The 26,095-nt window shown below is 41.8% G+C and overlaps 2 protein-coding genes across 2 annotated transcripts in view; both read right to left on the bottom strand.

Annotated features, from left to right (window-relative positions):
- LOC310825274 (meiosis inhibitor protein 1-like) overlaps positions 1-20,101 on the bottom strand; it is a 30,846-nt gene extending 10,745 nt beyond the window's left edge. Inside the window, exons 1-18 of the mRNA XM_083698581.1 lie at positions 19,293-20,101; positions 18,361-18,491; positions 16,314-16,428; positions 15,682-15,798; positions 14,389-14,488; positions 13,674-13,808; positions 13,243-13,357; positions 11,962-12,053; positions 10,856-10,997; positions 9,872-9,983; positions 8,315-8,375; positions 7,906-8,003; positions 6,457-6,631; positions 6,202-6,349; positions 5,123-5,407; positions 3,448-3,613; positions 2,070-2,174; positions 1,215-1,325 (exon numbers count right to left, since the gene is read on the bottom strand). Of these exons, the coding sequence (XP_083554707.1) occupies positions 1,215-1,325; positions 2,070-2,174; positions 3,448-3,613; positions 5,123-5,407; positions 6,202-6,349; positions 6,457-6,631; positions 7,906-8,003; positions 8,315-8,375; positions 9,872-9,983; positions 10,856-10,997; positions 11,962-12,053; positions 13,243-13,357; positions 13,674-13,808; positions 14,389-14,488; positions 15,682-15,798; positions 16,314-16,428; positions 18,361-18,491; positions 19,293-19,581 (2,497 nt within the window). The 5' untranslated portion in view covers positions 19,582-20,101. The remainder of the gene's footprint in view (positions 1-1,214; positions 1,326-2,069; positions 2,175-3,447; positions 3,614-5,122; positions 5,408-6,201; positions 6,350-6,456; positions 6,632-7,905; positions 8,004-8,314; positions 8,376-9,871; positions 9,984-10,855; positions 10,998-11,961; positions 12,054-13,242; positions 13,358-13,673; positions 13,809-14,388; positions 14,489-15,681; positions 15,799-16,313; positions 16,429-18,360; positions 18,492-19,292) is intronic.
- A 305-nt stretch (positions 20,102-20,406) lies between these two features.
- Positions 20,407-26,093, bottom strand: LOC310825356 (meiosis inhibitor protein 1-like). The gene is made up of 5 exons (XM_083698811.1): positions 25,868-26,093; positions 25,312-25,435; positions 24,071-24,121; positions 21,931-22,004; positions 20,407-20,787 (listed from the first exon to the last, which is right to left on the bottom strand). The coding sequence occupies exons 1-5, from the start codon at positions 26,003-26,005 to the stop codon at positions 20,608-20,610; spliced, it is 567 nt and encodes a 188-aa protein (XP_083554937.1). The 5' UTR covers positions 26,006-26,093; the 3' UTR covers positions 20,407-20,607.
- Between the last annotated feature and the right edge of the window lie 2 nt (positions 26,094-26,095).

The following is a 26,095-nucleotide window of genomic DNA, read 5'->3' as shown; positions in this document are numbered from 1 at the left end:
GAAGGCCTCTGGTTTCTTAGGTAAGGTAAATCTCAGTACCTTTTTTAGTTCATTATGAATCATTTCCCAGAAGGCCTTCACTTTCGGGCAGGTCCACCAGAGGTGAAAGAATGTCCCTTCCGCCTCTTTACATTTCCAGCATTTATTATCAGACAGGTGATATATCTTAGCAAGCTTGACTGGGGTCATGTACCACCAGTATATCATTTTCATAATGTTTTCCTTCAAGGCACTACATGCCGTAAATTTCATTCCGGTGTTCCATAACCTTTCCCAGTCTTCAAACATAATGTTATGCCCCAAATCCTGCGCCCACTTTATCATGGCGGATTTGACTGTCTCATCCTGAGTATTCCATTTAAGCAGCAGGTTATACATTCTCGAAAGTAGTTTACTTTTTGGTTCTAACAATTCTGTCTCTAGTTTCGATTTTTCCACCTGGAATCCAACCTTCTTATCTACTTTAAAGACCTCTTGAATTTGTGCATAATGCAACCAATCTCGCACCTTGTTTTTTAGTTTTTCCAAGCTCTGCAACCTCCAATTGTCTCCAATCTTTTCAATGATTTCCCCATATTTAGGCCAATTGGCTTCCATATTAGGTCTCTTACGTGCCTTGGCCTCCAGTTTCCCTCAGTCTTTAACAAGATGGAGCCCTGGCGCCTCCTCCTTTCTTCTCTGCACATGGCTCCTGTTAAGTTGTGGGTGAACATATCAGACGACACAACAATTCTTCAAACAGCTCTCTTTTATTCACAGGCCAGAACGGAACTGAACTGAAGGGTTCAGCCAGCCTGCTTATTAGAGCTCCACTACAACGCAACTGTAACAACTTTCTGTAACTATCCAATCACTGAACATCACTTTCAATCCCTTATTTGCATATGTGGACCTGAGTGAAAACTATCTACAGTATCCCCCTGCTGCCACAGGGTGAGAACTTCAGTACATAACAGCTCCAACACCTACTAGTATGGACCAGAGAAACTGTGATTTCAGACAAGGGGGACAAACTCATTTTGCACATGCATATACTACAGTGGCTGAATTCAAATGGGGGAAATGTGGATTGACACAGCAACAGTGCTCCAGTAGGGGCAGGCCCCTTGTAGCAAACTGCCCTGAGACCTGCAGGTATAGGGCAGTACACAAATTTAATTAATAATAAGATTGAAGGGGGAGTGGGCAGTTAGAATCCATTTATCACTTTTTACCTGTTTTCTGGCTGGCTGGGGTTGTCTGCTGAAGGCTCCAATACAGGTAGTTGAGGGACGGATGCAGAATTTCATGGTCTGTTGGGCTGCATTTTCCAGACAAATTGCTGACTGTGTGATAGAAATACTCAATATAATTTTCATCTTTTTTCAGATTCCAATATGCTAAATATTTGGGGGGAAAGGCTCCATATGAAAACAGCTACACCTGCTCAGACCGCCAATCAAATCAGTGTGCAATGCAATTCACAGACACTGACAAAATCCATCTGGCTTCAAAGCAGAGCACAAGAAATCCTGAAATAAATATTGCCACAGCTGTGCATCATAATTAGGATATATGTTAACAACTCCTCACCAGCATACATTTTGGAGGTTAAAGCAGGATACTATTGCTACCATCAGAAACATACTACAGGGAATGTAGAAAACCTGGGGAAAACAGACACATCGCCAGAGTGGCCTAGTGGTTAGAATGTGGGACTAGGATCTGTGAAACTAGCAGGGAGAACCATGCATGCCACTTTGAGCTCCTTGGAGAAAAAAGTGGGAAATAAATGCAATAATAAATAAATCTATAAATCTTCCAGGGAGCTCAGAGTGGAGTTATTCATCCCCATTTTATCCTTACAGAAAGCTCTCTGAGATTAGGCAAATAGATAAATGTCTCACCCAATGCCACTCAGTGAGTTCAGTCCCTGAATGGGAATTTGAACCTGAATTTCTTTTACCCTAATCTGGCACTCTAGCCACAACACCACACTGTAGCTATTAGGCCCGTCAACTAAGATGCTCCAGATAAAATATTCTCATCCCTAAACCAAAGATCCAGACTGAACAAATTCAGAAGCTCACCCAGATGAAGCAATCTGAAATCCGTGCTGTCCAGCTCTCTTTCTGTCGCATGCCTGAGTTGAACCAGGAAGAGGAGGTTCAGTAAAAGGGGCTGGGCCTGGTTGACTAAAAAAGAAACATGAAAGAAAATTACTTAACGGCCTCTAGACTACAAAAACTGAGAAAACAAACAAGTGCTGCAGGAACTATCTTCTGTGTACATGGTGAACACCTTCTTTGTCACAGACAGAAACCAATTTTTTTTAATCTGGAGAGCTAAAGAGTTATTATGTCCTGTTAGAAGCGGTGAAAAGCTATAATTAAAGCAACAGGCTGCTGTGGGCTGTCCTAAACAACATGTACCATTTCAAATCAGAACGTGAGATTGACTCTAAGGCTGTGTTGCCTTACAGCAGAGGGTCAGCTGATTTTGCATCAGAAGGACGCTGATATACAAACTAACAGATGGCACGCTGCGTATCAGATGAGCAAGGATGCACAATGATCAACATGATTTGCCCTGCAAACAGATGTGCTCTTAGTAAAGACTTTAATGTCTGCCCTGATTCAAACATAGTGCTGGTCCAATTGATGGGTGTAAAATATGTTTATTTGATAAAAACTGTGTCAGTGCTAATTCATCACATATGTGACAATTTCTATCCCAATCAAGAAAGAAGAATCAAGTAGCATAATGGAGGAAGTATGAAGAGCCACCACTTATTTCACAGCAGTTATGATGATGTCATGTCCAGGGGCACCATTTATAAACTCCCTGCATGGCAAATAGTAGGCTTTTCTCAGAGAGAGAGAAACCCACCAAATAAGCAAATCGGGGAAGAGACAGATTACATTAGCAGGCATAGCTAAGGGTTAAACTTGCAGTTATGTTTGAAAAATTCCCAAATTCCTCTGTTAAATTTCCCCAAAATATTGTCTTGCTCTGACACGTAGGAACAGGGAAATGCTTGGCCCAAGAGCTCCTGTGGGCAGTATTTAAATTACTTGAGGGCATTTGGTACCCAACCACGGCTTCCTGCACTTAAGGCAGGTCTGTCACTGAAATATACTCAGAGTCGCAAAGTGATTTCATGCTCTTTAATCAGCTCATAATGGTCAGGAGGAATGAATGAAAGTCCCCTCAAAGTATCTGCTTTATATACATTATTTACACAATGGGCTGCACATGATTGGCTAATTCCGGAATCCTACTGTAAGCCAACCAGGCTGTGGATTCATTTCTATCTGGAGCATGATTGGGTGGTTCCTGCCAACCAATCATACTGCTGCATTATTCTAGGACCAATCAGTCTGCTGCATTCTGAATCCTATTGTTCTAGGACCAATCAGACTGCTGCAGTTTGGATCCTATTCAACTCAGTACATAACAGTCACTCACCTTGCAAAACGCTGGAATTGTTTTCTACCAGAAGATTCTGCAGAATCTGTAGAAATTGGCTTCGAAGAAGGTCACAGACATGGACATTCTCATCTATTTTCAGGAAGGCCTTCAGGGTAATGAGGACTTTGTGGGCTACTTCACTGGTGCCAACACAGACTAGATCCTGAGAAGAAAAGCAGACCAGGCCCAGTTTAAGCGAATGTTGCTGCTGCTGCTCTCTATGGTTATGGCACAGAGACTGATCTGGACCCCTACCTAGAAGCCAAATTCCAAAATCGTCAAGTTATCATACAAACCTGGACGCATGAGACATCATAGCAATGCAGATATTCAAATGAAGTACTTTTTTAATCAACAGGCTGTGCTACAATTAAAGTCTGAATTACGGAAATAATTCTTGTAGCCTAATTATTTAAAATAAAAGCCAAGGTGCAGTCAAGCACAGCCCCCACCCACCAAGAGAAAACTGGGTGACTCTGCTGCAATGCAGTCAAATTAGCGACACGTTTTAAAACCATTAAGATCAAAATTATTTGTGTGTTTGTGTAATGCACAATTAAGGTCATTAGAATGTTTCTTGACTGTTATTAAAGCCAGTAGCACAAACAAGGGCCTGGCTGAATGAAGAGGAGTAATGGGAGGCACCCAAGGATGGCTGTGGGCAGTACCGTATTTTATGCTCTATAAGACTCACTTTTCCCCTCCTAAAAAGGAAGGGGAAATGTGTGTGCGTCTTATGGAGCGAATGCAGGCTGTGCAGCTATCACAGAAGCCAGAACAGTAAGAGGGATTGCTGCTTTCACTGCGCAGCGATCCCTCTTGCTGTTCTGGCTTCTGAGATTCAGAATATTTTTTTCTTGTTTTCCTCCTCCAAAAACTAGGTGCGTCTTGTGGTCTGGTGCGTCTTATAGAACGAAAAATACGATATTTCTACATTCCAGGGGGTTGGAATAAATGACCCCCCAGGGTCCCTTCCAAATCTACAATTCTATGATTCTATCTCATAAGTGTTATTAGGTTTTTAAGACGGAAAAAGGACTGATTTATATTCTATTCATGTCAGCTAAAATATGAGTAGCCTATAATTGGAAAAAAGGAGGAAGTCCCCCAAATAATAGCTTGGGAAGTTGAGCATTGATTAAACTGGTTAAGTTAATTTACCGGACTAAGGATGGAGAAAGACAAGGAAGAAGAATTAAAAGATTTTTTTTTTTGTGGATATCAGAGGAGTTCCAGTTTGAGGAATATTAATTAGATTTATGGAATAATAAATTCTAATAAATATGGATAATATTGTATGTATGAAAGGTTTTATAACTTTGTGTATCAATATTTGTAAGTATTTTGGTATGGCATTCTTTTTTTAAACAAAAAACCAGTTATGGCTAGATCTGTTAAGGGTGTTAACGCTGCAAACCCTTCCATCTTATGTTCAGCCTGTATGTACAAATAAAACCATACAAAACAAAGACACCACCGTCTCCAATGATCGTCATTCTAAGAAAACAAATCTGAGGCATGCTACATTTACTCTTTAAATGTGTGTGATATTTAATGCTGCTGATGGCGATGATGAAAACAAACAGATTTTGCAACACATGGAATCTAGGTAGGCAATCTAAATATTTCTACAAGGTGATCTTGTATTGATTTTTTTAAAAATACTGCGTACCAGCAAGACAAGCAAAGCACTGGGATTGCCCTTCAGCATGCAAAGCAAACTGTTAAAGTTGTTTAAGGAGTCAGAAAAGCCAGCAGAAAGTCTTTTGTCAGTATCTTCAGATTCAGTGTGGCTGTAGTCTTCACAGGAAAGCCATAGATGAAGGATGCGGTGACCAAATCTTCCCATAAATTCAGGATAGCGTAAAAAAAAATTGAGGAGCAGAGGATGATGGACATACACCAGGCTCAGATCAGATATACTATCCAGGATCCTCCTTATAGCAGAGAGCGAAGCCTGGATTTGGAGAGTTGGAAGGGGAAATCAGAAAAGTCAAAACAACCTCTTTAGGGACTGGTACATTTATAGTCCCTCTTATGAGGAACATAATCCTCCTAAAAGTCATTATAACAGGAAGAATTTCAACGTTATATTCATCTATACAAGGGGAATAGTACTATGAAAGCAAATTGAAGTCAACAGCTTCACAAGCAGACAATACCATTTTCATTAAAAGTGTCATCACATGCACAACATTTCTTTAAAAATTAAAAACTGCATCCTATAATACTTTGAATACTAGAACAAAATTAAACAGCTATGTATTTTCCAAATGTAAATGGCACATCTGGATACAATTTATGACAGCGTTTGTGGGTGGGGACAATCCTCTCACTATTTTTTTGCAAAGTCCTGCCTCGTTTCTTTCAATGTTCTTGGTGCCTCCTGTACACTCTTTTCCACTCTCACTTCCGAGTGTGTTACTACAGCACTGGATCAGGCATCCAGTATTCCTGTACTGTCTCACTATTCCACAAACTTATTCTGGAGGAGTTTTCTCCTTGCTAGATGGGCCCTACACAGCAACCCTATGCAAAACCAGAAGATGAATGATGGCTATTCTCCTATAGCAAGGCTACTTTCTCATGAGAAAGCAGATGAGATATTGTGCTGCTGGTGCTGTATCCTGGATACTAGTACTAAGAGAACAAAACAGTGACTTTTAATTGTCTGGAAAGGAACATCAATAACAAACTTTCAGAAATGTGACAGTGTAGATTTTAAAAGCTGCTCTTGGAAGCAGTGATTACCAAGTCTAAAGCTTCGGTCTTGTCTTGACAGATTGCCAGAAGGTACAAAACAGCTTTGAAGACATATGGGGGTGGATAGTCTCCTTGGTCTTGGATTGACAGAAGAAAACTTCTTATAGCTGAGAAAAGCTCTGTTTCTGGAACAAATCTGAGAGCAAGAAGGTTTGTTTTTGGTTTGTTTTTTAAGTTAAGTGGATTGATCTCACCTACTGATTCTCCCCACCCCCCACCCCCTGTTCCAGTCACTTCACTTACTTGTCTCCTTGAGTAAAAGCAAAGTAGAAAAGAAGGAGGAGACAGTACTGGTGACTACGAAGAGTTTCATCTAAACAGAAAGATTCTGGGGTCTCAGATAAGAGGCTGAGGCTTTCCTGTATCCCGAAGTTCAACTGTGGCAGACTCTTTTGCAAACGTTCTGATAGGTCATGCACTAAAAAGAAAGGCAATCAGAAAATGGCATGAAAATGGCAGCAGCACAGAAACACAAAATAAAAAGCTGGGGGCACAGACCCCCAATGTCTGTTTACCCCCCCCCAAAAAAAAAGAAATATTGATAATACACTGGTACCTCTGGTTACGAATTTTATTCGTTCCAGAGCTCCATTCTTAACCTGAAACTGTTCTTAACCTGAAGCACCACTTTAGCTAATGGGGCCTCCTGTTGCCACCGGGCCGCTGGAGAACGATTTCTGTTCTCATCCTGAGGTAAAGTTCTTAACCCAAGGTACTACTTCTGGGTTAGCGGAGTCTGTAACCCGAAGTGTTTGTAACCAGAGGTACCACTGTAATAATCCATGCTTCTCTCACAGGTAAAGGTAAAGGGACCCCTGACCATTAGGGCCAGTCGTGACCGACTCTGGGGTTTCGGCGCTCATCTCGCTTTATTGGCCAAGGGAGCTGGCGTACAGCTTCCGGTCATGTGGCCAGCAGGGCTAAGCCGCTTCTGGAGAACCAGAGCAGCGCACGGAAACGCCGTTTACCTTCCCGCCGGAGCAGTAGCATTTATCTACTTGCACTTTGACATGCTTTCAAACTGCTAGGTGGGCAGGAGCAGGGACCGAACAATAGGAGCTCACCCCGTCGCGGGGATTCGAACTGCCAACCTTCTGATCGGCAAGTCCTAGGCACCACCCACGTCCCAGCTCCTGCCCACCTATGCTTCTCTCATATTGCCCTTCTATTCCACCTTACTCCACAAAAGAGACAGGAACATAAAATATCCTCCATAGCTCATGCTATCTTATATGAGACCACTGGCCAGAAAGTGATTACATTCAATTGTTTTAAAGATTGGGGGGGTGGGGGGGTCCATGCAGGTGTTGCAAGAGCCTCTACTTACAATACAAAGCTGTGTACACACACCCTGTTTACTCTGCATTGAGTATGATCCCATCATTGGTTTGGGAAGCAATGGGCTTTGGTCACAATCCCGTATCTGTCCTGTATCTATCCTGTTGGTTCTTAAGAAATACTGCATTTTGATGTGTTTTCCTCCAAACCAGTTTCAATCCAAATGGAGAAAAAGAATGACCTAGCTGCACTTTAAGCTAGCAATGTATACACAGCTAATGTCACTGAAGGCAGCTAACTCAAATAGTGTATCTTCCCCAAACCTTTTGCCACTATTTCTGTTCCCAGACCCAGCTGTATGCTGCCAGGTTCAAAGACACATCACACACACAGAAATCACTTTATCAAACTTGCCCTCCTGGGAAGAATCCTCCGGCTTCTTTGAGGATGAATGAAGATTGAGGCATATGCTATGCAGGAAACTTGAACAAGCATGATTCAAACCAGGGTTACTTGAAAGAGAAAATAAATTATGCAAAATGAGAAACTGGAGGTGCAGACTTGGTCAAGACACCATCTCTAGTTTATTAATATCATTAGCTTTGAAGTCACCAAGGCTTAAGGCAGTAGTTAATTGTAGGCTTTATTTGCCATTTCCAGAACATCCAAAATTAACCTGGTGCTCTATGAAAATCATAAATCTCATGTCTAAGGGTCAACATTACAAATCTATTAGAATGTCTACAGGTTAACACGGGAAATGAAGAGAAATGTTTCAAGAGAGATGAGCGTGAGAATTAGTTTTACTATCCCAATTTAATACCTTTGTGCGGTGCAGAATTTGGCCTTCAGCTCCAGGTTCAGTTGGATGAAAGAGGAAGATGCTGGAGGGAAGGATAACAGTGCTCACACAAAATGTTTGAGTTAGGATTTTTAATTATACAATCTTAAGAGAATCTGAAGAGTACCTAGCCAAGCCTTACTCAAGCCAAGGCAACAATAATTTCAAGGCTCTGAATATTCTAAAGGATTCTCTACATACTAAACATGATTTCATGTCTCACGATGTCTCGCTGACATTTCCAAGTGTCATTAGAGATGATTCCAGAGTTGCCACTATGGAATTATTTGCTTTTTATGGGGCATTTACATGATATTGTCATCAAATTGTTGTCCTTCTGCATTTTCCTCGTGCTCCTCGTTTCTTCCTCAGATCATGCATAATCCAAATTTATGGTAGAGCCAAACAGTAACGTAGTCTCTGCAGGTACAGGTACTCCTCTGTCTTTTTAAAGGTCTGGTTCTGAAGTGCACAGTGACATATTCAGGTGAGCCTATCCACATGCATCTACATTTTGGCTTGTCTTCATTGTTACCTTTCCAACTGGCCCCATTGAGGGCTTGTCTACACTTCCACTTGTTCTGCCATTTCCCTTGAGGAAACCAACTTTTTTTCTGCTGAATTGAAACAAACGTCAGCTGGGTTTTCTGCGGACTGATGTTTACTCCAATTCAGCGGTATAGAGTGGGTTTTCCTGGGGAAAGTGGTGGGACAAATGGAAAACAACTTGTGCCCATGCCAGGAAAGCACAGGACAAGCGGAAAACCTATTGGACCCCTGCTTTCTACTCACGGGACAAGTGGAAGTGTGGATGAGCCTTTAATCAAATCATTCTTAACAGATTATTTAAAATTTGTTTGTGCAAATAGTGCTTAAATGAAAAGGCATTTTAGCACATCTTTAAAAATGTTTAAAGACAAGATTCGCTTCCAGAGGGCACAATTTTAGCATCATGGTATTATAAATTAATTGTTTTAAACTGTTAGAATCATAGAATTGTAAAGTTGTACAGACCCTAAGGGTCATCTAGTCCAACCCCCTGCAATGCAGCTTAAGTCTGCCTATTTAAAAAGTGATTAAATAAATCATGCAAGAAAAAAAGTGTATTTGTACAAATTAAACAGAATATTAAAAATGGCTATAATTTTTAACTCAATTTCCCATCCTTTCTTTCATGGCTATGTCAAATTCACTAATGTGGATGAAACAAAGCAGTATGTACACACACACAAAGTGCTATATCCCCTGAAGTGTGATAGTTAAATTTTAATTCTGCATGTAACTTACAGCAGAGGAGCAATAATTGGGGAGAACTGAGCCACTAGCCTGCAGGCACTCTAGGTACAGAACACTTCCATTTTGATTGGAGAATGAAACATTTCAAAAACACATCTACTCTAATACTGTAGATGCTTTGTTAATGTTAGGGGTTCTTACTGAGCTTTATGACACATTAACATTCAGCAGCAACAAATTCTACAGCTTAATAATATGCTTCTGAAAGAAATATAGAAAATAGCCTCTTCCAGTTTTCCTTACCCAGCTTCATGGAGAATCTCTTACTTGAGTCTGGCATAACACTGAATAAGATGTTGAGGGTCGAAATTAAGACTTCCATGAGAGCTGGGTGGACAGCTCTTTCAGAATATTTCTGCAGGGAAAGGGGGCAAATATACTTTCACTGTTACAGAAAGAAATAACATGCAACTCAGATAAGACATGAGGAAATCTTTTTAATGGGCCTGACAAGTTTGATAACTCCGAACCACAGGGCATGGTATAATAGAAAGCTCCTGTCCAAAAACAGCTTGTAACAAGAATCTAGATCTACAATGACTTCTGACAATAGACTTAATTTAATCTTTGGAAAGGGATGCGGGTGGCGCTGTGGTCTAAACCAGAGCCTCTTGGGCTTGCCGATCAGAAGGTCAGTGGTTTGAATCCCCGCGATGGGGTGAGTTCCTGTTGCTCAGTCCCAGCTCCTGTCAACCTAGCAGTTCGAAAGCACACCAAAAAGTGCAAGTAGATAAATAGGTACCGCTCCGGTGGGAAGGTAAATGGCGTTTCCGTGCACTGCTCTGGTTTCAGTGTTCCGTTGTGCCAGAAGCAGCTTAGTTATGCTGGCCACATGACCCGGAAAAACTGTCTGCAGACTAACGCGGGGTCCCTCGGCCTGTAAAGTGAGATGAGCGCTGCAATCCCAGAGTTGTCTGCGACTGGACTTAACTGTCAGGGGTCCTTTACCTTTTTAAACTTTGGGTGCTCCTCTTTATTCCCCACATACCTAATAATTGGGGCAGGAAGTAGAGGGAAGGGCACAGCATCACTGCCTCCACCAGCCAATCTCTTCTGCATGGGGCACAAACTCTGTCATGCTCACTTTCCTAGTGCTGGTGTACTCAGGTCCTGCTAAACCATCTAGTTAGCCGCTGTGAGAACAGGACACTAGACTAGGTGTTCCTTGCTTCCGTATAAACATATGTGAACCACTTGATGTTTGGGTGGGGTAAAAGGAAACCCTACCATGACTATGGGAATGCAAAGAGAGTCAGAGATCCTCAGCAGAAACTCAGAAAAGCTTTTCAGTGTATCTTCATTCTCTGAGTTGGGAGCAGTGAAAGAATTCTCCTGAGCCACAGGGTCGTTTTGTGATTCCACAGCTAATCTAGAAAGACACACAGGACTGTCAGACGGGCAGAAGCTATTGCATCATGTTTCTACAGCATCCTGGCTGGACCTCAACTCCGTAACCAGAATGTTGAGTTTGAATGTGTTCAATCTCCTCTTGGTATTAATGGCCTCTCAGAGAGCTTTTTGTCAGCAGAACCCTTCTCACGTCTTCAAAATGTGTTCATCAAACTCATGAAAGGGGAAAGAAACCAAGACTGTGCCTACTGTCCCCTCCCAAGTTCCGCACATTCGGTAGAAGATGATAGAGCTCTACAGACACACAGTTGTACATCAGGCATATATATATGTAGGCACAGAGTTCCAGTCACACCTTCCACTGAACATGTAAAGGACAGGGCCACCAGGCATGTTCCTGCTTTACTTTCCATGCACTTTGAAGAGGTGAGTATGACTCCAAGCACTAAACCCTGCCTAAATTCCAGAGTTATTACAAAGATAATCTTAAGGATGCCGCTATGAACTTTTAGGAAGATGGGTAGAGTGTAAACGCAGCACAACCAATAAATAAATGGTGCTACTTTGGGTGGGGGAGCCTGCTTTAAAAGGCCCCACTGGGTTCCACTCCCCACCCCCACCAGAGCCTGCTAAAACATTGGGTTGGCTTTGTCCCTGGGGCTGGTGAGAGCCAGAACAGCGGCCCCCAACCCATCCCAAAGCCAACTTGGCTCCCAGCCAGAGCACAACCTTATCCGCTGCACAAAGGTGGCTTCCTGGTATTTTTAGCACATACAAAGAGTAAATCTCCAGGTCATCAGCTATTGAGCCACTTGAATGTAGAGGAGCAAAGCAGAAACCCCGGTTCATACCCCTTTAATCATATCCGCAGACACAGATGCAAGCTTTGCGCATCTCCCCTACAATTTCAGAAAGCTGTGAACAAATTGCCATCTGATCTCTCTTAAATGTTCTTAGGCTAAAGACAGACAAAACTTCCTCACCTACAAGCATTTCTGAAGCTTTCTAAAGCACTCTGCAGGAACTGTCCCTGCTGTGAAACTGTTTTGTTCTGATGTCTGCTGCCTGGTTGACCCTATGACATTGAGATGAGAGAAAAAGACTTTCTTATGACCTTCTACTTCATGCCACCAGAATATCACGTTAAATTAACAATTGCAGTCACCAAACGTTAGCTTGAAAAGCCCTCTAATTGTTTGAAACACTAAGGCTGCTCATCCATTTCTTCTCTTTTGCTATCATGAGCCACCGTTAATTCTTGTTCAGCAGATGCACACCAGCTTCTTGTACTGAAAAAGGCAGAAGAGAATTTCCCTCTTTTCTAGTCAGCAATAAATAACAATAGAAGTTTCCGTAACTCCCAAGAGTTTGGGTTACAGCACATTATAGATAAAAGGAGTAACTCTGTCACACTATAAAAACAGGAAAGAATAAAACTAAGTTCTCCTAGAGATTAGCCTCTTTCTGTTTTAATGTCATTGCAAACTGATTCCTTGATTCTGAAAATGTGCTCCTGCACTGCACATATACTTGCAATACTTGTGTAATGTCTCTGCAACATGCACATAAAAGTCACATTTTGTGAAATTGCTCATCCTACATGTGTGGTATTGCAATATTTACACATCTACTGTAGAGGAACTCCGCCTGAACTCAGTAAACTATACTTCCAAGTAAATACAAATAGGATTTGGCTGCACATGCTCACAATGTTCTGGAAAGCAGGTAAACATCAGGTGCATGTGCAGAGGGTGTCACTCATTCTTGTATTTTGGAACAACAAGAATTCGTTTCTTCTCCATCAAGACACTTTGTAACCATCTCTGCTATCCCCAGTATAGTACTCCTGACTTTGGGCTACACTATAAGGCTTAGCATGAACATGCAAACATTTATTCATTTATATATTTTAAACTTTGTTGAAAACACATGCTTTGCCATCCCATTATTTGGACCAGCTTCCTTTTAAATCCCTGCTGTTTGCAAGCACTTTACTAGGGTAGTCCTATGAGGAAATCCAAGTGGAAAATTCAGACCCAAATATAAAAAAGATTCAGAGAACACCCTTCAGAAAGGAGTGAGGCAGATCAACTATCTCAAACATAGCAACAAGTTTGCTAACATGAAAGGAGGGTTTTTCGTGGAAAGAACTGCCAGAATCCCACCACTATTTGGGGGGTGGGAGCATGAAGAGAGGACTTTGTCACACATCTGGCCCACATTGCCTGCCAATCAGAATAAAAACACAACATTGAATGACTAACCATGAGCCTCCTATTAAGAATTGGCAGTGGAAGATCACTACATCGTTTTAATACACCTTCGACCAGCTTCTGTAACTCTCTGTATAGTACGGGAGGGATGGTCACATGATCCTTTCTGCAGCGAAAAGAGTAAGACAAGTTAGGCAATTAACTTGGAAGCAAACCTCTGGGGAGACAGAAATTCATGGTGGTCCAGTGGCGTAGCGTGGGGGGTGCAGGGGGGGCTGGCCGCACTGGGCTCAACATCTGGGGGTTAGGGTGCGCAAATCCACGGGTTAGGGGGCGCAAATTACTTGCCTTGCCCCGGGTGCTGACAACCCACGCTACGCCACTGTGGTGGTCCAGATGTCAGCAAAATCAAGAGTGCAAGAAAGGACTAACCTGGGTGTCCAGCTACAAAGAAAAAGTTCACCAAATTGTTTCCCACTTACCTCAGTATTGCAGCCACAGCTTTCACAGCTTCAGCTGCTACTTCAAGAATAGGACAGTTTAAAGCTTCTAGAAGAACACTAACTGCATCTTTAAAGATAGAGGTATTTGTAAATAATTTGATTTCTGCTGGCTGCCTGAAAAAGAAGAAAGGCAGATCAAATCTTTAAATCATTGCCTCCTATAGAAAGATTGTCACATGCATACCAGTATAGGAATAAATTCTTTATCGGTTACTGCTCAGTTGGGATTTGGTCTGAAGCTTTAAATTATATTATTGGTAATTTCTCAATAATAATCCTAAGCATGCTTTGTATGAACAACATGAAGGCTTTCGCTACAAAATACCAACAGGAACAAACAGTTAAGTTGTGAGTTCATTGCCAAAATTGCACATTTATTTATTTATTGAATTGCTTTGCATAAAGCAATTTAACAATAAACACAGCAACAATAAATATTTGTGCATGTATATACTGTATACAATTTCATGTCTAATACAAATGGAGTCCAGGATAAAAATCTCCACTTAATTTTTAAAATTTTATTTCACAAGCAAGCTAGTGGATAGTGTGTTATCGCTTATGAGAATATACCCTGGATATACCCCTTTCACCTAAAACCTACCCCCCCAAAAAAACCCACAATCATCCATGACAGATGTTCCCCCACTCATTTTGCAAATTAAAGGCAACCTGGAACTTTGAAATCTCTTACCATTTTAAAATTTCAGTGAAAAGTAGAAGCCCCTGCTTTTGCAATTCCACATTATTGAGATGCAAGATTTCTTTCAGGCTCCTTAAAATGGGTTCAATGCCTGGAATAAAGTCAAAAAAGTTTAAGCAGGCCCCAATCCATGAAGGGGGTTCCTGTAGTGAAGTAGAAAGGTGGAAAGATTTGGGCAACTTACTTCCTGAATGTTATGTATTAAGATTAACTGCAGTTCTCACTCAGGGCCACCAGTATGCAAATGAAGGATTGAGAACTGTCACTCTCTGATTGGTTAGCTAGTTGGGAGTTGTTACTGTTACAAGTTACTTAGTATTATATAAAGCAGCCAGCTGGGCTGCACCGAGTCTGACTCCAGGAGCAGTTCTAACTGCTGTAATCTAACAGAGCTGTGTCCTTCGTCCATCTTTCCCACTGTTTAACACTGAACATCAAGTGATAGGGGCTGTTTGGACTCATTTTAGCCCATCACCACATATGTGAAGTACTTTGAGCATGCTGTTTTATAGATGTGAGTCGTGGGCAACTTATAACCGTCAGGAGCAATGCCTGAACACCTTCCACATGAAGTGCATCACAAGGATTTGGGGTAGCACATGGCAGGACAGAATTTCTAAAAAAGATGTGTTCTCCCAAAGCCACATTCCCAACATGTTCACCATCCTGTCTCAATGATGTCTAAGCTGCCTTGGTCATGTCCACAGAATGGAAGATGGCAGGATTCCCAAGGTTGTGCTCTCAGTCAGTTTCAGTTCCCCATTTTGCAGGGGATGGAAACTTTAATTACTCATTGCTTTTCTCAATCTGGGTTTCCCCTCCCCCCCTCCAGTCCTTTTACAGAGAAGCGGCATTATCTTGCTATAAAAGTGAAAAGAAAATAATGAAAGGAAAGCCACAGGGAACAAAAGCCGAGCAATTAAGGGGCAATTCATCACCTGTCTCCCAGTCATGCCGAACAGGACACAATAAATGATCAGAACAGGTAGCTTTTGATTAAAGACACTGCAACTTTTTAAAAGCCTTAGTAGTACTTGTGGAGTTGCAGTTGTATTACACCCCAGAACAACAGCCACAAATAAAATTTGAAAACTCATGGAAGGACAACGAACAAAACCCTAGAATGCAATGATTGGGCAATGTCATCATCTGGATTCTCTGAAAAGTTAACGAACAAAGAATGATGCGATAACAATGGATAGCAATTGCAAACGAAATGGCTAGTGTGGAAATGTTGAATGGCATGGCAGCAACGCCATCAGGCTGTGGAGAATGGTGATTTACCATAGACAGTGTGACACTTGGAAAAGAAAAGCTGTTCCTCAGTCAGCAGCAGCAGGCAACAATAAATTGACCAGGTGAGAATTTCGCTCATGCAGAAGAGACACTCAAACAGGAACTCTGCAAACAAAAATAAAAATAAATGTATTCTAGCATCAGTTCAGCCCAACACAACTGCTCCCAAAAGGAGAGGAAATAAAGAAAAACACAAAAGAAGTAAATGTTAACTTAAAACTCTGACACATCTTGAAACTACCGGGGGGGGGGGTGAGTGCTGAACCCTGCCATCTGCCTGCGAAGGAAAAAGGAAGGGGGGAAAAGATTGTTACTGACCTGGCTGCTGTGCAAGTTGCAACTCTGCTGCTACAATTATTTTAACTGTTTTTAATTGGGGGTGGGTTCTTGTTGTTTGTTTGCTCTAGTAACCTCTAGGTTAGATTACTGCAAAGTGTTATTCGTGGGGCATAAAATTCTCCTTATACTGTACTTACAATTTCTAGTTTACGTCACTCGGAAGTATTATTGGCTAACAGTGCTGCAATAGCTGCAACTATTCCAAACATAGCTTTGCAGTCAAGTACCATGATAACCTGCAAATTGGCAAACAATAAACAACAGCACATTCTTTTTGTTACCTGGGATATCGGCATTGATAAAGGCAGGAGCATATGTTGCTGGAGAATGCACCAGTACAGCAGCCATACACTGAGCGCTTGCTACCTGTAATACCTCATCTCTAGACAATAACAGCTGTGAAAGACATAAGACTAGGTATTAAAGAGCCATTGTTACACTAAATTACTGCAGCATTAGAAAAAATGTGTTGACCAAATGCAAATCAGAACAAGAATAATAATTTAAACTAAAAAGAAATGCTATTGTCATAGAGCCACACTAAGCTAAACCATGGTTTAGCATTCAAATATTTATTTTTTTAAAAAAATTAACTATTCAGATGTCTTGGTCACACTAGGCATGGGGTAGACAAACTTTTTGGCTCTGTAGGCCAGATCTTGATCAGGTTGTGCCTCATGGGCCAAATTTGACACGAGGTAGGACCAACTACCTGTCAATCATCTGACATCACCCCATAAACTGGAAGATACTGCTAAAAGAAGGTTTTTTCTACATTTTAGCAGCTGCTTCACTGAAAACTCTTGGGGTCATTTTGCTGCTGCAAACTAGAGCTCTTGACTTAGTTCTCCCAACACACTACAAGTAAAAAAAATAAATAATGACAGACCTTGGTTACAATTCATAGTTAATCTAGTTAGCTAAACCACAAGCCCAAATTTGGACCATGGCTTAGATCAGTACAACACAGCAGCAAGACAACTGGACGAAAGCAAACCAACCACAGACTCCTCTCTAGGAGCCCACACACTCATGCATTTACACTAAACCATGGTTAGGGTTACTCTGGCCTGCAAACCAAACCATCTGAATAGATTTTATTTCTAAATTGAACAGAGAAAAAAGTGTTAGAATAATCACAAAACTATGGGCAAATACATCAAACAGCTGTATATGCTGCTTCTAGTAATCATAATGGGCGTCATCCATTGTATTGTTACACACTACCCCAATCTTTGTGCAGTGCGAGGTTCTAGGGGTCCAGGCGCTTACCCAAGGTTTGTGTTTCCTTTGGAAATGAGGCACAACAGAGACTGCGGCGTCTTTATGATATGTGGTTTATTTACAGATATATACAACCCAAGCCTACAAAGGAGGGGCTTCCAGCATTACACTCCATGATGGTTCAATTTCTCCCATTGCTGCCACCTTGGATTCAAACTGTCAGCCCACATTATGCTTTGACCGCCCTGCCCCCCCCCCCCAGCTTCAAAGGCTGACCCCTTTTTCCTGCCACAAGGAACCGAAACCCTAGAAAACTTCCTAGAAAACTGGCACTGTCTTCTGGCTAACAATCTCAGAGCTCAGAGAGGGGCTCCCCCCATTTGTTGGCTTGCACAGTCTTTGCTTTGCTGATGGCCCACCTCCCTATCTTTGTTCTCTGCTGATGGCCCATCCCTCAAGCACAGAAAAACTGGTTTGGCCTGTACAGTGGTACCTTGGGTTAAGTACTTAATTCATTCCAGAGGTCTGTTCTTAACCTGAAACTGTTCTTAACCTGAAGCACCACTTTAGCTAATGGGGCCTCCTGCTGCCACTGCGCCGCCGGAGCACGATTTCTGTTCTCATCCTGAAGCAAAGTTCTTAACCCGAGGTACTATTTCTGGGTTAGCGGAGTCTGTAACCTGAAGCATCTGTAACCTGAAGCGTATGTAACCCAAGGTACCACTGTATTTTGACATGGATAAATTCAGCATCTGGCATCCCATCTTAATACTCCAAGCACTGATTAAACTCCAACACTTACTAAATCCAAGAGTTATGGCTGTCTTGCACCCACAAACTCATAATGGTATTATGAAAATGACCCCATGTGCAACCAGGAAAAAGCATTCCCACCCATTCTCTCAGAATACATTTAGATGTAGCATAGCACCTTTAATTTTCTTCTACAACACAAGGTATTCACTAATACCTATATTCAGGGAATATGTAACAAAAACTTGCCATTAAGCAAGTTCAGCATTTATCATTAATGCGTCAACTCGGAATAATAACAAATCTGGCAGCAGATGTTAGGAGGATGGGTTAAATCTTTTTGGCAATTACCTTCTTGATCATTAAAGGTAATAGACTTTCTCGCTCAAACAACTCTGGGCTTGGAGAATCTGCTCCTTTTCCTGCATTACTCATAATAACTGAAACAAACTTATCATATTTCAGCAGCTGCTTTAGCAAACCTGCAATAGAGCAAGGGGAAAGAAAATGAGAAACTAACAAAACAAGAGATATTTAAACATCACTTCATTGGATTCTGAAACATCTTCATGATTCTGATTCTATTGCTGCTCTACTACCAAAAAATATTTTGACCACTCTATAAGCAATATTGTATTATCTGTACAGATATCTACATCAGATTATTTATTTTCAATTTTCCATCAGAAAAGCAAAAAGCCATTGTTCCTCAACATTTTTTTTCTGGCTCTGAAAAGTCAAACTGACTCCTGATATTGCCTGGAACAGATGGTTAGCTATTAAGGAGTTACGCTTCCAATTTCCAAATCTCCTTCCCCACTTTAAAAAAAACAACTTTTTTATTTTCCTAACAGGGCAGCTGGGCATTCTATAAAGTGCAGGGCCAGCAAGAACCCAGCCATTCACCAACTTACTATGCCATAGATCTAAATTTGCATATATACATATAAAAATCAATCAATTCAACTTTTGTTGCTTAAAGTTTGACCATAAGAGTATAGTACAGCATATCCAAATTTGTGTTAGGTGCCTTGCCTTGAGGGTTGTTTTTTTTTTGGGGGGGTGTTTTTGGTTTTGAAAAAAACTAGCAACATGCCTACACATGGGTTCAGAATCTGAAAGGCAAATTAAATCCTTATGTGAATGATAAAAGAGACTGGATTTTAAAATTGCTTTCTTCTGCTTTCTATTCCAAAGCGTTCCAGAATGAAAGGCGTTACTAGCAGCATTTGTGAAAACATCCCAAGCTCTTCCCCTCCTATTCCACTCATTGAGCACCTTACCCATACAGTTAACTTGCAGCTCCTTGGTCTGTGAATTCTTTAGAGTAGTCAGAAAGAGGCCACACAGCCTCTCTGTGAAATGAACAAACAGCCTCTCTGCAGCACTGGGGACAGAGTACAGCTTGCCATAAAGATAACATACAGCAGCCTTTATGCTCTCATTTGGGTACATCAAACCTGCAGCCAGATGCTCCATCATGTTACATGCAGAGAGGACAGAAAATGCAATTGTAAAGAGAGAAAACACTGTTAACTTTGTCAATTGTGGGCTGGCCAACAGGGGCATCATTTAAGGGAGACAGAGGAGACAGTCACCCTCATCCTGAGTTTCATGCAATTATTCCTCATGAGCACCCTTATCTCCAGAAAGCTCGTTAGTTCTGTATGCTGAGCAAACTGATTTTTAAAAAAATTTAACTGAGCCTACGTACTACATCTGCACATCAAGGTACAAATCCCTTTGCTTAAAAAACACACAAACTACAATTTGGTTCTTGATAACTGATAACATAGCTAATATGAGATATCAAAATAAACACAATATATGTGTATATGTCTATGTCTATGTATATGTATATGTATGTTTAACCTCTGGGTTTTTTTCACAATTTAACCTTGCACCTTATTGCATCTTTCCTCCATCCACAAATGGGGACCCTACTGACTTGTGAAACTCAGCTATTTCCAAATAGCAGATGACCAAAACCCTAATCTCCAAGTCATCCTTAATGAAAGGTCACCCCACAGTTGTGCTGCTTCCATTCTTTTCATTTTTACTACCTCACATGCTGCCCTTAGTCTAAGTTCCTGGACCTGTAAGTCAACCTAGCTAACCACTCTCAGTTTAGAGTTCTGCCATGTTTCCAGTTGTTGTGTCCCAGCAGCTTGGTGTTGCTACTGCTTATCATGTCCCACTTGTGTGCCTCTCCTTCTCTAGTTCACCCAGTGTTTGCACATATAGGCATGAAAAAAACATTCTTCTTCACCAAAACGTTGTCTGGATTTGTTCATTTGGATACTTATTCAAACTTGAAGCAGGCTGATCTACTAATCCAGTCTCACAAAGACTGCTCATGTCCAGTTTCAATACACCATATTTGTGGATCTTGACATAATCTCTCACCTTCACAGGAGTTCTTAGTTCCAACATTGCATTTACAGTGGTACCTTGGGTTAAGAACTTAATTCGTTCTGGAGGTCCATTCTTAACCTGAAACTGTTCTTAACCTGAGGTACCACTTTAGCTAACGGGGCCTCCCGCTGCCGCCACGTGATTTCTGTTCTCATCCTGAAGCAAAGTTCTTAACCCGAGGTACTATTTCTGGGTTAGCGGAGTCTGTAACCTGAAGCCTCTGTAACCCGAGGTACCACTGTACTTGTAATACTTACTGTGTTCAACCACCCATACATCAGCAAAAATTGGGATGGAGTCTGCCAGTTTTCCAAGAAGAATAAACATGGGCAAGCTGCTTCTTGTAGCTGCTACCTTGCATAACTATAGTGGTGGCAAACAAGTGAAAAATTAAAGCAGTGAGAAAATGTCCTTACATTTAAAAAAAAAAACACCAGACAATTCAGCAGACTATCTTTTTGAAAATGCGCTTTACCTCACAGATACAGTCGCACTGCAACTTGCATGGCAGGGTCCATATAGTTCTGCTTACCCTAGCATTCTTTGAACTTGCTATTCAGAAGGAAGTGCCCTCACACCACCACCCACATAGTGAACTGATACAAGTTTGTTATCACTTATCTTCAATAGCATATGTTGGGGAAACATTTGTGTACAGGAAGCACCAATTAGCAACCAAAGACATCTGAATTAGCAACAGACAAGAGATGAAAGCTTAGGATAAAAGAATTTACAATTTATTTCAGGAGAGTAATACTGTTGTGTGTTGGAGGGAGGGTTAATAAGTGTGATGTTTGTCCCTTGTAATTCCTGAGGTCCTGCAGTCAGCAAGGGTTAAAATCCAATGAAGGATTCCATTGTTGAATTAGCCAAGCAAGGATTGTAGTTGTCACCTAAGTTACCACCTAGGACCCCTAGGCAGTTAAGTCCAGTTGAATTCGACTATGGGGTGCAGCGTTCATCTCCGCTTTCAGGCCTAGGGAGCCAGCATTTGTCTGCAGACAGCTTTTCATGTGGGCAGCATGACTAAAACGCTTCTGGCACAACGGAACACCATAACAGAAGCAAGAGCACACGGAAACGCTGTTTACCTTCCTGCCACAGTGGTACCTATTTATCTACTCACGCTGGTATGCTTTTGAACTGCTAGGTTTGCAGGAGCTGGGACACAGCAACGGGAGCTCACCCTGTCTTGCGGATTCAAACTGCTGACCTTGCAATCAGTGAGCCCAAGAGGTTCAGTGGTTGAGATCACAGCACCACCTGAATCCCACAAGTTGTCACCTAAGTCTAGTCATTAGTATAACAAAGGAAGCTGTTCTGTGCCAGAGGGCAATTGGGTGGCTCCCCTTGCCTGGCTAGTAGTGAGAAAGACAAAGGTCAGTTTTGCATGTGAGCTGAACTGGAAGCAGGCAAGAAGCCTGAGAGCGAGAGCCATACTGAATGTGTATAAGTAGGAGTGGGAGTCTGTACATTTGAAGCAGCAAGGAAATAATCTGTACCAACCTCTTTCTGACATTCATCCAATAGATAGTGCAGGTACCGCTCCATCTTCAGTCCTACTACCAGCAGTACCAAAACTGAACACAAGGAGGGGAAGGTTAGGCACAACACATTTCCCCCCCTAAATTGATTTTTGAATTCTGAATTTATTGTTATTCACATTTTATACTGCATTTTATGCTGTTTTTTGTTGCATCAATTGTTTTAAATTTGTTGTTAGCCACCCTGAGCCCAGTTTTCTGAACCAGGAAGGACGGGGTATAAATAAAAAAAAATATTATTAATTATTATTATTATTTCTCACTTGCTTTTAATAGGTTTTGCTGTGATTTCTCTCTCTCACACCTCCACTTATCCCATGCCTAGAAGGCACGGGTCCCAGCAGTTTTCTCTCCGTCCTTCTGCTTTCCCCTGAGAAACCCACTCTTTACCACTAAATTGGAACAAATTGCAATCCACGGAAAACCCGACTGTCGTTGGTTCCGATTCAGCGCTAAACCGCAGGTTTTCCAGAGGGGCAAATGGAAGTGTGGATGAGCCCTACAGCTGGCATTATTACATAATAAAATATTGAACCCCACCTGCCTCACCAGCCATTCCAGTGCAGCTCTTCCCTACAGAGCATTTGCCTGGAAGGAGTGGGGGAGAAAATGTGGCCTCCTTATCAGAGAAAAGGGCATCTTGCTCTTTCCCTTTAACTCAAGCACTACATCATATGGTTATACATGATAACAGAAAGGAAGTCAACAGCGATGTGTCATATTTATAATGAAGAGAAATCAAGAAATAGCAAATCCCTACCCACAACCAGAGCAATAGGTCTTGATGTCAGCAAATCTCTCAAAAGAATGATTTTTCAGGCTTAGGTGAGGGCAAAATTGTTTTCTCATAAATATACTCCAGGCTCTCTCCTCCACATATCGGAGCAGGACACAGAGAGAGAAATACAACTCAGGAAACATAAATTAATTTGTCAGGTATTCATATCATAAGTGTTTCAGTTCCTCAACACCCACCAACTGAGACGTATTTTCTTGGCTCATAATCACTGCACAGTGATCCTATTCCATCTGTTCTACCAAAAAATAAGCTCATGGAAAACCTTGGCTTTGTTAAGAAGAGTGCAGCAGATGGTTCATATGAAGCTGGTAAATCATTTTTCTAGTTTGAATAAATAGTATTAATGTAATTTTGATTCAAGAATTGGGTGTGTTCTTTGAATTCCAGTAGCTGAGACCTATAGAGTCAACCTCCTTAGGTTCTTTGCTAAACTACACTGCTCCTTAAAAACTAGGGAAGTATTTGAAAATATAGCTTCAGAGAAGAAAGCCACTTAAGAGTATGCTCTAGTTACTTATTTGATGCCAATTCACCTGATATAACAATTTGAATTCCAACCCAGTTCAAGAATGGATTGGGCTGGTGGGTTGAAGGGTCATGACAATATCTGTACTGAGTTGTTTTCTACTGAAATCTGTATCATAGAATTGCAGAGTTGGAAGGGGTCCTGATGTGTAAACTCTGCATTAACCATAGCTACTACTACAGAAATATTTAATTTCCATATGTATTTTCTCATTAAGAATGTATGAAAATCTTAAAAGCTGAGTTACTCTCTACACAGTGCAACCTTAAGTGTGTTTACTCAGATTAACAAACACGGTTTCATAAAACTTACTCTGAAGAAAGTGAGTTTAGGATTGCAACCTTTATGAAATTTCTCATTTCATTTGGATTGGAGCTTTTTACACTGATAAAAATGCTAATACAATTTTGACCTAAAAATAGTACAGTAATTGCTTCCCTTAAAGGTAAAGGTCCAGTCGCTTCCCTTAGGTCCAGTCATGACCGACTCTGGGGTTGCGGTGCCGCTTCTGGTGAACCAGAGCCGCTTCTGGTGAACCAGAGCAGCACACAGAAACACCGTTTACCTTCCCACCTATTTATCTACTTGCACTTTGACGTGCTTTTGAACTGCTAAGTTGGCAGGAGCAGGGACTGAGTAACGGGAGCTCACACCGTCGCGGGGATTCGAACCACCGACCTTCTGATCGGCAAGTCCTAGGCTCTGTGGTTTAACCCACAGCGCCACCCACGCCCATTGCTTCCCATACCCAACAGCAATTCACCATTTGCTTCTCACCTTCAATGAGTAAATCCAGTACACTGCCATCTTCCACAGTTTGCAATATCTCTGTTAAGATCAACCCACAGATTAATCACAAATTATTTTTTGTAATCTATACTGGGGCTCCCATCTGTAACTAAATTGAACTTCCTTCTAAGTAATCATACACAGGATTGTGCTGCAGGGCTTGGAAATTTTTATGAAGATCATAGGGGCAGAGGAGAAAGAGAGGTTCTTCCAGCATTATCACATTTCCCCCTTTTGGTAACCCTATTCTAGGTGTCATGAACCTAGGCTTCTGGTCAGGAGAGTCACAGCTCTTGAGTAGCAGGAAACAAGATAAATCAGTTGGGAGAGTTTAGAATATGGTATATCTGAGGGTTAGAATTGCACCCAGGGTCAGTCTTTTAATGAGGCAATATGAAACAGTTCTGTTTCAGCTGGCAAGATCCACAGGGGCAGCAGATCCAAGCACCCAACAGATCAACTGCTGCTGTTGTTGCTGCTGAAGAAAGGAGAAGTGGCTGTGCCTATGGCTTCTGGCCTCACTGATGTGAAGCAAAGGTGAGGAAATGAATATATTTGGCACCAGCTTGGCTGCAGGAACTGCCAGGAGGCATACATCTTAGGGACTCCACTCCAGATTTGTGTAGTGTTTACTCCATAGACTTTTCTTCTCCCAAAGACATCCCACAAGGCAGTGAGGATGGATTTTTCCTCAGGGATTACTCCCGAAGCCATTCTCATGAATGAGTATAACCAGGGGTGTACAGCAACCACAATCTTTACTAGAACACATTTTATTCCAATTTGATTCATTATTAAGGTGCAAATATGATCTGTTAAATCCAAAGCTCTGTTTCACCCCTGTTGACTCTAATGGGAAATCCAAAAATGGCTATAATTTTTCTTTCTTATTATGTAAGTAGATGAAATTCACAGGGAGAAAATGTGTCCCTCTAAACTTCAACATCCCTCCCCAAATCCCTGTGATTGGAAAGCACTTGGAAAATAATTGTGATTAAAAGTTAGACCAACAGTTGTTATTTACCAGGGGCAGAGGAAAAGAATAGACATGTTAAACACAATCACACATTTAACATTCTAGTTTCGCCTTTCCATCAGCTCATAATCTTACCCTCTATGGTACACCATAGTGGAATAAAATACTTGCTTCCAATCTTCTATCCCTGAAAAGCCATGAGTAATACTTCTATACCTGTTACATTAACCAAGTTAGTATGCTTTTCTCTTACCAAACAAAGTTGCTATGAAATGAGCACACACTCTTTCGTCTTGTGCAAGCAATGGCATGACCAGGGTTGCATGTCGAATCAGAACATCCCGAAGGCAGGAAAGCACATGTTTCTTGCGTACTAGCTAAATATTAGAAAAGCAAAACTGTATCAGTTATTTATTGAGAAAATTAAGCAAAGCTTAAAGCCTCGTGCCAACCTGTACTGGAAGTTTTCGAATTCACTCTTAATTTCCTCCTAGAATGGAACACAGGATATAAAACTCCCTGTGCTTTTTACCCCCATCACCCCGTTATAGATCCCTTCTTGGGTCCTCCACAATCCATTCATCCAGCTCTACCTGCTACACCCCGCTTTCTTACTTAATTGTAAGCCTCTTTGTTAAGCCTGTTGTATGTACATGGCACCATCATTACTGTAACAAATGTCAAGAGTAAACAAGAGGCCTTGCATTGCGGATAGGTCAGAGCCCCAAAATACAAGGCACACGGACCACCGGGAAGGCAAGGGAGAATGGGTGCTGCTGGCTGGGTGCCTCAGAGACGGGGACACCCACCGAGGCCCCGTCATCCTGGAGCGTCTCAATGGCGCACGCCAAGCAAAGCGGCGAAGGCGGCAGCTCCAGGAGCCAGCGGGGGTCGTGCCGCGGGTGGAACCGCTCGCAGACGAGGAGCTCCGCCATCGCCGCCTCCATCCTTTCCCCGCTCGCTCTCCCTCTCTCGGATAAGGCGAGAGCGAGAGATTTGGCGGCAAATGTTTGCGCAGGCGCACTGCCTGCTGCGCC

This window comes from Podarcis gaigeae (assembly GCF_964106915.1).
Source record: "Podarcis gaigeae genome assembly, chromosome: 10".
Taxonomy (NCBI): Eukaryota; Metazoa; Chordata; class Lepidosauria; order Squamata; family Lacertidae; genus Podarcis; species Podarcis gaigeae.
Note: the sequence above shows the minus strand (reverse complement) of the source record. Positions and strands in the feature narration are given on the sequence as shown.

Coding starts and splice junctions, on each gene's coding strand:
- LOC310825356 (XM_083698811.1), bottom strand. CDS start 26,005: ATGGAGGCGGCGATGGCGGAGCTCCTCGTCTGCGAGCGGTTCCACCCG. Junction 25,436..25,867: donor TCCAGGATGACGGGGCCTCG/GTGGGTGTCCCC, acceptor TCTAATATTTAG/CTAGTACGCAAGAAACATGT. Junction 20,788..21,930: donor TGGATGAATGTCAGAAAGAG/GTTGGTACAGAT, acceptor CCACCACTATAG/TTATGCAAGGTAGCAGCTAC.